At 40.0% G+C, this 12790-nt stretch overlaps 1 protein-coding gene across 2 annotated transcripts; it reads left to right on the top strand.

The window, feature by feature from the left end:
* Positions 1–3992: 3992 nt before the first annotated feature.
* Positions 3993–12300, top strand: prkab1b (protein kinase, AMP-activated, beta 1 non-catalytic subunit, b). 2 transcript variants are annotated; one of them, XM_035998220.1, is made up of 8 exons: positions 3993–4242; positions 4746–4905; positions 5986–6155; positions 6255–6348; positions 6466–6580; positions 8697–8830; positions 9503–9571; positions 11812–12300. In XM_035998220.1, the coding sequence occupies exons 2-8, from the start codon at positions 4759–4761 to the stop codon at positions 11887–11889; spliced, it is 807 nt and encodes a 268-aa protein (XP_035854113.1). In that variant the 5' UTR covers positions 3993–4242; positions 4746–4758; the 3' UTR covers positions 11890–12300. The 2 variants fall into 2 exon arrangements, with proteins under 2 accessions (XP_035854113.1, XP_031156663.1); XM_031300803.2 differs by lacking the exon at positions 3993–4242 and adding an exon at positions 4249–4608.
* The last annotated feature ends 490 nt before the right edge of the window (positions 12301–12790 follow it).

Genomic DNA, 12790 nt, shown 5'->3' with positions numbered 1-12790 from the left:
ATGAAGATTTTTGCACACCTAACACATGTAGTGTATAAAATATGATGTTTTATTATAAATTTAACTACACAACAATATAACGGCCTACAAGTCCAGCTGAAATGCATTAAGTACTTTTACTTTTAATACTTTAAGTACATTTTCCTGATGATACTTACATACTTTTACTTAAAGGTGCAGTAGGTAAGACTTATAAAACTAACTTTCTTTTTTTAAGATTATTTTTGGGGGCTTTTTCCCTTTATTTCAGAGTGACAGTGGATAGACAGGAAAGGTGGGAGAGAGATGGCCGATGACACGCAGCAAAGGGCCGCAGGTCGGATTCGCTCTTACCACACTCTTACTGGTTGAGGTAGAGGTCGCCCCATAAAACTAACTTTCTGTCATATTTGCTGAAACTGACCCTATATTCGAGTAGAACTACATGAAGCAGGTAATTTAAAAAAAATAATAATACGGCTCCTCTGGCACCACCTACAGCCTGTAGTGCGATTTGCAAAAATCCACAGCTCCCTGTTCAGATGCACCAATCAAGGCCAGGGGGGGTGTCTAACTGCGTATCAATCACTACTCATACACATGCATTCATTCTCCCTTGTGGGGGGAGGGGCTTAGGAGACCGTTTTGGGCTTTAGCAGAAAGGGTGGAGGGACTAAGAAGTTGATGTTCAAATTTTTTGGCTAAGTCCTGGCTCTTCGCAATCCTACCTACAGCACCTTTAAGTAGGCTAACATTTTCAATGTAGGACTTTTACTTGTAACAGAGTATTTTTACAATGTGGTATTAGTACTTTAACTTAAGTAAAGGATCTGAATACTTCTTCCACCACTGATTATGCATACCAGTACTCCCACTAATGAAACATGGGGCTTTTCTGTAATTAGGCCTATAACGGACTGTTTTACATTTCCATTATATCTTATTGTTTATTGTAACTATTGATAACTGATTCCTGATAAATTGTGATCTAACGCTGACACATTGAAATATTGCTCTGCTTTACTGTAAAATGTAAAATAAAACATTTTACACAAAACAAAACAATGTCTGGTAAAAATGATTAAAAAAGCGGTTTCATTCGATTAGATATGAATGACACATGCTTATATTTCCTGGGTTTTAATGAAAACTAGTTCAGAAATGCAGATTTTATAATTTGAGCTGACCAAAATATTTATCTCTAACAATGACACAATTCATATTTCTGAGGGCATCGATGGATTACAATCCCAATATATATTATTAAGAAGCAACAAACAGTATGATACAGCAACAAAATGGTGAAATACCGCCCAATAGTTGTGGACCAACTGGCCTCAGCTCACCCATCTTTGACACCTGTTGCTTTTTAATGAGTCTGAGGGATCGTGTACTCTGATATGTAATATTAACACTGTTACAAGGCTAAAAATAACAGCATATAATCTTCAGGCTGAGCAGTGATCCAGTACAGTAATTGCAGAGGAAATAAAAGTTGAATCACCAACATCTTAATGTGGAGGGTTTGTTCATCCCCGTGACCATGAAGGATCTGCACTAAAAGTGTCTGATCCACCTTTTCCTTCTGTTTTCTCATAAATGTATGGTAGGCTACCAGAACACTTTTGCCCAAAGACTGATGATCAACTTTGTGTTTGCACTGTCGGACTGCAGCCATGTGTCTTGGACACATATGGAAGGAAGGAAGGAAGGAAGGAAGGAAAGAAGGAAGCAAGGAAGAAGCAGACTGTCAACTGATCTCCACCTGCTAGTGAGCTGGATGGGTACAGTAGAGACCCCCCCCAAAAAAAAATGTTGTGAGGATAAAGTGGAAATGTCAAACAGAAAACCCTGCCTGCCAAATCATCAACTTTCACCAGGTGAACTTTTCTTGCATTTTGGGGGACGGCTGGGTACAAAGAATCTGAGCAGACAATGTTCTGTGGAGGAGGCCGAGCTGGAGGACATAAGGGAAGCCTTGTCCATCACCGCGGACCATTTGGTGTTTACTCTTGCATGGATACAGGTGGGGTCATGAGTCTGCACATCCAATCTACATGTGTTTTGTGAACTTAGAGAAGGCTTATTATGACCATACCCTTTGATCTGTCCCATTGGATGTGCTGCAGAAATACGGATTGTGAGGTTGTTACCAGTAGTTGGAGTGTAAAGCAAAAAACTTTGCAGGGATTACATATTTGACCTGAGAACATCTCGTGATCCCCCAGGTAGGGCCAGAGGAAGTAGCTGGGACTGGGACTGTGATCTGGACCCAGAAGTGGCAGAAAATGGACGTATGGATGGACAGAAAAAGTTTCTTTTAGAGCTGCCAACATTGTTGGCAGACAGAGCCTTTTACACACATGAAAATGCAGCCATGGTTAAATGTGTGATTCATGTAAACAGGACACAGCGTTCTTCTCTCAGTGAGTTTGTCCTCACAGCAAAGGTTACTACAAGTTTGCACTGTGCAGCCAAATATTGTTCGAGAACTTTATTTAAAAATGTAGCTCCCAGGTTTTTATTTTTATTTCCAAATATGTCATTTTGGGTTATTAGTAAAATGATTCACAAAACATCTAGATTATATTCATTTTAAGTAATGGTGCAGCCATAAAAAACATTGAGTCTTGTATTTAAATTCTTCACTCAGTGAAAACATCCTCTTTATGCCGATACCGAAAGAATACACTATTACGTATAAACTTAGCACAAAAAGTAAGGAAATTTGTGTTTGGTAGATTATTTCTCTGTGGTAACAATACTTTTTGGCAATACATCTTATACCATTGGAAAGCCTGTTTAGTTCCCTTACAAATGGTGCCCCATTTGTAAGTAACATGCATTTGTGGGATGAGCAGCAGCGCTGAGTATGCCCATGAAACATTTGCCAAATCTTCTCTGCCAATGCCAAACAGCTTATTCTGCCATTGACTCGTTTGGTGTTTGGTGGATTGGATGATTGAAGTTTGAAGAAACAAGACATATGCCAATCTCTAGGTATAGATCGATAGATAGATAGATAGATAGATAGATAGATAGATAGATGTCAGACTGTGGAATAAGAGTTTTTTTTCCAACTTGAAATGTACTTGTACATTTGGATGCAATGGATGTAAAAAGGTCATCCAGTACCATTGTTATTATTAGTGATAATAATCAGTGACTGAAACAGAGATTGCAGGTACTGTAGCTCTACTCTCCAACCCTGAGAGAAGGAAAAGGGGGGGATTTTTGCTAACGCTGAAAATTTCAGCAGAGAGTCAGCAGTATTTCAGCCTGAAAGACTGCTGAATCTCTGTTTTTATTGCGTGTGTGTGTGTGTGTACAGTTACAGGTTTTAGTCATGTGAACTACATGAAACAGGATAGCCATGAGAAGGTCTTACAGAATGATAATGACACTCTCCTGCTGAGCAGCAGAAATCTTGAAAAGCTATACTGACTGTAGCTGTCTGCTTTACAGACCTCTCACTATGCCATGCAAAAATACATTTATAAAAATCACATCTGTAAGCCAAAATACCTTTACTTGTAAAATGTATACTAGACCTTTTTTTAATTTAAAAGGCAGGCTACATTTTTAAAGACCTAAAACACATTTTGCTGTGGTCAACATGTAGGGTAGGCTATTATTTGTTTTATTGTTATTCTGACAGAATGTGATAACCAAAAATTAGCCTTAAGGTAAATATTTGAATCATTTTCAGAGGCCCTAAGATGTCATATTATGAAGTAATGCACATCTAAAAAAAATCGATCTATACAATTTTGTAAAGCAATTTTTCCTGCTTTTTCTACCTTGTTGATTTGGTTTACTGTGTGACCCTTTGGGGCGCCGCGACCCCCAGTTTGGGAAGCACTGCTTCAAATCAATTTGATATCATATTTTCAGAGATATTATTACGTGTGTGTTCATGTGTTTAGTTTAATCTTTTTCCCTTTTATTCCTTTAGAAAAAAAACTGATTGCTTTAGCCTAGCTATCTCTTGTTCACACAACTAGCGTTTAGTATTTCTCTTATCTGCCTGTTTCGTAACGTCAGTGGAAGGCTGTAATGTAACGGGGCCTATTTGTTGAAAAATCACCCAATTTACTGACAGCTGTGTTCTTATTTAATAACTACAACTCGGATATCTGTTTTTGAAATCATAAGTAGGGTCTAATACCTTCTAAATGGTCCGCTAACGTTACTACAAAAGAGTTGGCGACAATTGGGTTAAACTTTAACTCTCCCTGAGCTCGAGGGCAAGAGGCGGAAGAGGTGGGTTTTATTCACTAAATACACACAAACACAAGCGCACGTACACACAAAAGTCTCCACTAAATGGCGAAAACACACAAAGTACAACAGACCTCTGGAGACTAGAAGAAGAACTAGCTAGTGGTAGGAAAAAAAAGGAAAAAGAAAGAGCACCGAGTGCTCCTTTGTTATTAGTGCGGGCCGCGGGACGGTGAGCACTGCTCCGCCTCATGCTAACGTTAACGTTAACGTCAGTGTTTTTAGTTCGAGAGGGAAACTTCTGCAGTTCCAGGACACGGAAAAAAACAACAGAAAACACCAACCAGATGTACATGAGAGCAGAGACCTCCGTTTGAAAGGACAAACCGATCACCTGGGAAGAATTCGGTGGGTATATAGCATTCTCACACTGCTGGCTATTGTTAACTCATTTCCCATGGAGTTATTTATTTGACAGAAGGGCCCCTCGAGGTCATGCAGGGGCCCTGAAGCTGACTTGATCTGGATGTGTGTATGTGTTGCAGTGTTTGATGTCAGATGGGGAACAGCAGCAGTGACAGATCCAGCGATGGGCAGAGGGACAGGTCCTACAGAGATGGACAACAAGGAGGGAAAGAGGCACGTCCCAACATCCTGCTAGACAGCACCGAGGACGCAGACCTTTTCCAGAGAGAAGATACAAAGGTATAATAACGAGTGTATACCGTTGACTGTACGTTGTGAAATCAGATAGCCTTGTAATAACTCCCTTAGTCCCACATTTTGCGCTATACCATTACATTGGACTCAATACGATGAAGGACCACAGTAGTGTTCTGCATGTTTTTCCACATTATTTATGAATTGCATGTGACTAATGCCATCATTTTAAGTATGTTTTTAGATTGATTTGCATGAGATAGGAAATCCCTCACATTGAAAAGTTAATAGCTTTTACAACACCAATAGCCCCATAAACCTGAAATAATACCGTGTGTTAAATATGGGAGTATGCTATGGGAGAGACTAACTATTCCCAAACAATGACATTATTTGAAAATGGTGCATTCAAGTGCTGGTAAGAAGCTCTGTCATCTGAAATTTGAGAGCGCTAGTGGGCATTGCCTTCTTATACAGTGTGTCGTCCAGAAAATCTAACCTGTAGGACAAACAAGAGAGCAAACATGATCAGTGTTATAAAGAGGATAATGTGATTTTAATTCCTCGCAATAAAAATAATACATAACAAAAAAAAAAATTCACATGGTATATGATGGTAAAGAAATTAATTGCATTCTTTTTTTAAAGGGTTGTGAGATTATTAACAAAATTACAGCATATAGGATGTGCAAAATATGTGTCATAGATGTAGACGAGGCCATACATCCTGTATGTGCAGGCAAAGTCATCCATTTTATACATCTCATGTACTTCATAAGCTGTTGATCTGATCTATCACTTATATTGGGAACATATTTATGATTTGGATTTACCCAACTTACCTAAAAACTCCAGGCAGGAACAAAATGTGAAAATGTCCACGAAGCTTGTGTGTGTTATGTCTGTTCTCGTGAGCTCTATGAGGAGGACGCACAAAACGAAGCGTAAAGCAAAGAGTTTGCAAAGAAAACCTACTGTAGATGTTTCAAGCATCAAACACACTAACCAGTCGCCTGCATGTTCAGCTCCCTCTCAGCCGGCCGTTCACTCAGGAGGTGTTGTGGCACAGAGGCAGAGGCTGAAGGGGCTCTCATTAACATAATACATTGACATCATGCTGTCCAGGCTCCGCAGGAAATACAGGAATTTCTGGCCTGGCAGCAGGACCTGGAGAGTGATAGCAAAAGTTCAACGCAGGCCAGACCGACTATGTTCAGGTGGCCGGGGGCCGCCAAAGAAGTCTTTGTGTCCGGCTCTTTTAACAACTGGGCCACCAAGATCCCTCTCAACAAAAGGTAGTTTGACTCGTGCAGAACGCGTACCAAGACTGTACATCTGTTTCTCTATGTACTGATGGAAATGTAACACAATGATGATTGTCCTTTTAAACCCAGTCAGAAAAACTTTGTGGCTATCGTGGACCTGCCAGAGGGAGAGCACCAGTACAAGTTCTGTGTAGACGGTCAGTGGACCTTGGATCCTACTGGGGTGAGTGGAAGCCTTTTTATGTAATATATAATAACATAACTTTTTCCATGTTGGTACAAAAGCCTACTCTACACTCACAGGTGTCCTTATCAAATTTCTGTTTACACTCTCTGCCAGGCTGTGATGACGTCTAAAACTGGCACAGTTAATAATGTCATCCAGGTAAAGTCAAGTGACTTTGAAGTCTTTGATGCCCTCAGGATCGACTCTGAGGATTCTGCAGATATGTCAGGTACTGGCGCCCATATTGATTCATTGATAACTACTTTCAGACTGGCCAGATATTATTACAGTGTTTTATCAGTATTATAAGTGTTTTAAATGCTTCAAATACGTCATATTAGAACAAATGACTTATGTGACAGTTAAACTGGTGCAGTCAAGTCAATGCATATAATCAAGTTAGACCTATATGGTATATATTTTGTTGCGTTGTGTACTTTATCCCACGTTTCCAACAATGTTCGAAGCCAGATAAATCTGTCATTTTATTCAAGGTAACAGTCTGTTTCGTTACTTTTTGTCGCCTGTCAATGGCGTCATGTCCCCTTTTTGCACGCCTGCCTTTTCTGCTAGAGTCATAAATTGACTTTTTATCCAGTTTAAGACACTTATTTTTACAATACACTTTTTAGATCTTGCTCATTTTTCACTAGATGTTTTAATCAGGTGAAGGATTTTAGTCATCAGACGTCTGGATCTTAAGTTATCAGAGAAACAAGCTGAGCAAACATTAGCGGCAGCTCTGGTCGCGGCCCCTTTCAGGACGTCACGTGTTCGCCTCGAAGCATCGGCTACACTGATCTTTAACGTGAAACTGCTTTATTCAGAATTTCTACCTGTTTTAATCGCCTGGTCGGTTTGTTTTGGAGAGGACGAGACCTCTGTGGATAATTTATCTCTCCATAAAAACCTCCTGAACGATGAACACTGACGGAATCCTAACCGGGAGAAGCTGGCTGCAATGACGACAATGGTGGTGAAGACAACAACTCCCATGATCCCACCATATCTCTTAGGCGTGATTTATCGTCCTCCGGAGGCTTCACGCAGAGCTTTCGCCGTAGCCTACGTAAGTGGCCTGAAGTTTATACTCGTGCGCTGGTGTGCGTGCCGATCTCTTTAAGAGAATAGCATGGCCGGCATGTGTGTGTGCGTGGGGAGTGTGTGGTAGAGCGAGTGAGAGAGTGACGGTGATTAGCTTGGGAGCGATGTTGTTGATGAAGAAGGAGAACCAGGAAATGAGTCGGGGGGGGGGAATGCAACGGTACCAAGCCACGGCCGAGCGATGTGCGTCGCCGCGACGTGTAGTTCCATTTTTTGAGAGGTGCATGTCAGGCTACGGCGTAGGGTCCGTATCTACGCGTACCTGCGAACGTAGCCACGGCCTAGATTTAACACAGAAGCATAAATCACGCTTTAAAGTCACCAAACTGCGTCTTTTGTCATTGTTTTGATTAAAGCAGCCATATTATGCTCATTTTCAGGTTCATATTGTATTTTAAGGTTGTACCAGAATAGGTTTACATGGTTTAATTTTCAAAAAACACCATATTTTTGTTGTACTGCACTGCTCTCTCTCACTGCTGCAGATCCTCTTTTCAGCTGGTCTCTGTTTTAGCTACAGAGTGAGACCTCTTTTCTTCTTCTTCTTCTGTACTATCTTTGATTGCACTTGCACATGTGCAGTAGCTCAGATGTAGATCATGTCAGCTAGCTAGCTCCATAGACAGTAAAAGAAAGGCTGTTTCTACAACTTTGGTCAGTTACAAGGCAGGATTAGCTGGGAGACTTCTAAATGAGGGCGCACATGTAAGTAGTTCTTTTGTAGACTATGGTGAACTTGTGTGTGTTGTAGCAGTGCTTTGCTATTGAGAACGAGGTAGCATGCTAGCGTTAGCATGCTAACGCTACGAGCTAATGGTTGCGGTTAGCCTGCTCGTTTCGGCTTGTGACGTCACAAGCTGTGCCGATTTTGAACAGCTCACCCAGAGACTGAAGGCAGGACACATTCAGAAACTGTATCTCACTCTAAACAGCATGGATGGATTTTTTTCAAAGTTTGTATGTGTGTGGAAGCACCAGAGACACAAAAGAACACCCCAAATCCCAGAAAAAGTGATTTTTTTCATAATATGGGCACTTCAAGAGACTTGTAGCAGCAGAAAATGACATATTGCGCGTTTAAGTTAACTATACGATTTTCAAACAATGTCTGATTACTTTTCAAATACATTGTATAAATCAGTGACATTTGCTATTACGTGGACCTTGAATGATTCTTTACAGCGTATTCTTTTGATGTAGAGCTGTATTTAAAAAAGTGTTGGGTGCTGATTCTTTTCCAGACCTGTCCAGTTCCCCTCCCGGCCCCTATCTACAGGAAGCATATGTGATCAAGCCAGAAGACAAGATCAAACACCCTCCCATCTTACCTCCCCACCTGCTGCAAGTGCTGCTCAACAAGGACACAGGGATCTCTGTAAGTACAGGCTCCATGCTAATACATTCAATTCAGTTTATTTAAGTAGGGGACAGTGCAAATGAATAAAAACGCTTGATTTTACATGGGTTAAAAATGCCAGAATCATTGTGCGTTCCATTAACCTCGGAACTCAGTAGCCGGAGCTGGGAATGACGTCACACCCGAGTTCAATGCGTGCCATTTACATGTCGGATTTTTATCGTTTTCGTTAGCTCTAGCCAGGTTAGCCATTGTTAGCAATGCCAGTTTATAACAACACATTACGTAGTTTTTTGTGCATACTAACAGCGCAACAACATGTCCACAGATAGAAGATGGACAGCGCTGTGTACAACTGATTTATTGAGACACAAATAAGACGGAAGTGCTTATTATACTGTTATATAATGTATGTTACTACAGCTTTCACAACTGATGTACGGAGCAGCCGTGTTGGATTTTTTAAATTTTTTTTAGTTCTGTGTACTTTGGTTGTCCGAGTTCAGAGCTCGGAAATCCGACTTCCGAGTACAAATAGAACGCACTATTAGATTTTCCATCTGTAGTCCCCTGGCCTCGATGTTAAAAAAAGGATAAAACTGTACATGCTCGTCTCCATGGTGCACAGCACTCTACAAACCTGTTACATGCAATGTAGTCCAATTCATCCTCTCTGTGAATCCTCATCAGTGTGACCCGACGTTGCTTCCAGAGCCCAACCATGTGATGCTCAATCACCTGTACGCCCTCTCCATCAAGGTAACCCATCCTCCTGTCACATATGTGCTTTTGTTATTGCTGTCCCTCACAGTGTAACCAGGGGGAAATGATGGATCAACTACCTCTATCTGTGAGACAAAATATCTTGGACAACACCAAAAGGATTTGAATCAAATTGATGGGAGATGTATACCTGCCATTGGTCACCATAAAGGGGCATCATGTGCTGCATGTCATGCATACAACATGCACAAAATGTTGGACAGCGGATATCTGTTTTGAAAGGACATAAATCTTCAGTGATTGTGAGCTTTAATTTCTGTGTCTCGAATCTAAAAAGTTAAAATCGAATGACTTTCTCTTATTTTCTGTCGTGAAGCAAATTATTATTTTCCTACTTCTATCATTATCAACAGTGTTAATTCTGTAGTGTACATTCCTATTGCCAATCTTCGCAATACTTTTAACAATTTTCCTATTACAGTTTTTCTTGATTGCTTTGATGCAGCAGTCAACTCAAACTCTACATTTTCAAAACAGTTAACACACAGGCCGAAACAGTGGCACTCGTGGTCAAAATGACACATTTTGTTTGCAAAAGGCTCTAACCGTGCCAAAACATTTAAAATATGCAACAAAAGCTAATTTTGCCTTCAAATAACACAACTTGCAAACAAGTGTATGAGCTCTTCCAATCAACCATTACACAGTGGACAACAAAATACAAAATACAGCACTCAGTGCGAATCAGTGCACCACTGCTTGTCATTGTAGCCCATTACTGTACGTAGCTTTCATGCCAGTGCCATTTGTTGTCAAATTTGCCTTCTTGCAAAGAATTGGATCCAGAATCAGAAATGCTTTGATGCAAATTTTATTAATTCCATTGATTTTCAAACTGTGGCTGAAAACTGAAATACTGTAAATATTACACAAAATACATGTAAAGAAAAATAAAATCTATTACAGTAAAGTATAAACATCTATTACTGTAGAGTATAAGAAATAGACACTATTGATACTCAGTCTCTTCTGTCTTGACGATGGGGCCACACGGCCTAACCCTGCAGACTGATTGCTAATTGAAGATTTGTGTGAAGGAGTGTCTAACAGGTGCTTCAGTGATTTCATACTGATGTAGGTAGTTTCTAATAGTTAGGAACAGATGGTTTCTGTTTGGTTACCATAGCTAAAACAACAGAGTTTGGACTGCTTGAATGACATCGGTGTTACAGTTTTTCTTGATTGCTTTGACCTGCTTAAAGAAACTGGGATCCACTCGGTTTTCATCATCACTGTCTCAGCAGAGCAGAAGACACCTCTTGCGAATGTGTTAACCCTTTCTCATTGGATTGACACATTTTCCCCACCCTTTTGCAGAACAGTTAACACAGATGTCATTCAAGCAGTCCATACTCCATTTTTTTTCACACAAATCTTCAATTAGCAATCAGTCTGCAGGCCTTAAAGGTGCAGCGTCTGTGTTGTTCTTTGCCAACATGGATGGAAGAGGTCAAAGGCAGATGAGAGTGAGAAGAAGAGGTAGAGGGGTCCGAGGAAGAGGAGTCCGAGTGCGAGGTGAAGGTGTAGTTGGAAGGGCTCAGGTTTCTGATGAAATTCGGGCAACTGTTATTGATCACGTTATCAATCATGGCCGTGTGGCCCCATCATCAAGACAGAAGAGACTGAGTATCAATAGTGGCTATTTCTTATACTCTACAGTAATAGATGTTTATACTTTACTGTAAGAGATTTTATTTTTATTTTCTTAATTTCTTATACTCTAATATATTTTATTTTGGTTTACATGTATTTTGTGTAATATTTACAGTATTTCAGTTTTCAGCCACAGTTTGAAAATAAGAATCAATGGAATCAATAAACTGTGCATCAAAGCATTTCTAATTCTGGATCCAGTTCTTTGCAAGAAGGGAAATTTGACAACAAATGGCACTGGCATGAAAGCTACGTACAGTAATGGGCTACAATAACAAGCAATGGTGCACTGATTCGCACTGAGTGCTGTATTTTGTATTTTGTCGAAAATGTGTCAATCCAATGAGAAAGGGTTAACACATTTGAAAGAGGTGTCTTCTACTCTGCTGAGACAGTGATGATGAAAACCGAGCGGATCCCAGATTCCTTAAGCAGGTCAAAGCAATCAAGAAAAACTGTAAAATCTCGAAAAAAAAAGTCAAACCATTTCTGCTTGAAATGCTTGAAGTTCAGCAAGAAACCTCATTTGTATCCTTATACTCTTCTTGTCATTTGTCTTTTAGGATGGGGTGATGGTTCTCAGTGCCACGCACCGATACAAAAAGAAGTACGTGACCACTCTTCTCTACAAGCCAATATAATCCACAGAGCCTTTGTCCTGCCTCTTATTTTGAAATGCTAATAATTCATCTGCTGTTGCTGATTTTGTTAAAACTGCACCTAAATATCTTCCAGGCATCATTTTCATCAACATTTTTTTAAAATTTAAAAAATATTTTAAAGCTAAACTTGCTGCACAATGTTTGTCAATTTATGATCCAACCATAACTCCAACCTAAAGCTTCCTTTAAAAAAAAAAAAAAAAGTCAGTATCAACCAAAAACTCCACGAGAGCAACAGATGGATGTTTTTGTTATTTTCACTCTTACCTCACTTGACCCACGTGTCAGATTTCTAGTTGATAGAGAGACCAAACCTGTGATGCATAAGTGTAAACCTGCCTGAACTTTATAAAGCCAAAGCCTTGAGTATTGCTTTACATCTTCAAGTGACCTGGAATTGTGAGAAACTAAATGGTGAATTGGTACAATAAGCACAGCTGCAACCTCTGCTTCACACACTCTCCATACGTGAGCAAACAGACACGAGGACACGCAGAGGTTGGAATTCAACTGAAAGGCTTCACACTGAGAATCTCACTTGCCTGTTTTATTTCAAACTGATGTCTTTGTACAAAATCAGACTCCTTTTACATCCGGTTATGTGTAAAAACATTTATAAAGAAATTAATAATGTCAAAGAAATATGTTAGAAGTACCCAAAAAAGTGTGTGTGTGTGTGTGTGTGTGTGTGTGTGTGTTCTTGTTTAACTATACTCATGGGGTCCAAAAACCGGGAATACAGTATACTTGTGGGGTCCGGACAGCTTTGTGGGGCCAAAATGCTGGACCCCACAACTTTAAAGGGCTGTTTGAGGGTTAAGACTTGGTTTTAGGATTAGGGTTACAATTAGGTTATTGTTAGGGTTAGGGTAAGGGTTAA

The sequence above is a fragment of the Sander lucioperca genome, chromosome 2 (assembly GCF_008315115.2).
Source record: "Sander lucioperca isolate FBNREF2018 chromosome 2, SLUC_FBN_1.2, whole genome shotgun sequence".
NCBI classification, from domain to species: domain Eukaryota; kingdom Metazoa; phylum Chordata; class Actinopteri; order Perciformes; family Percidae; genus Sander; species Sander lucioperca.
Note: the sequence above shows the minus strand (reverse complement) of the source record. Positions and strands in the feature narration are given on the sequence as shown.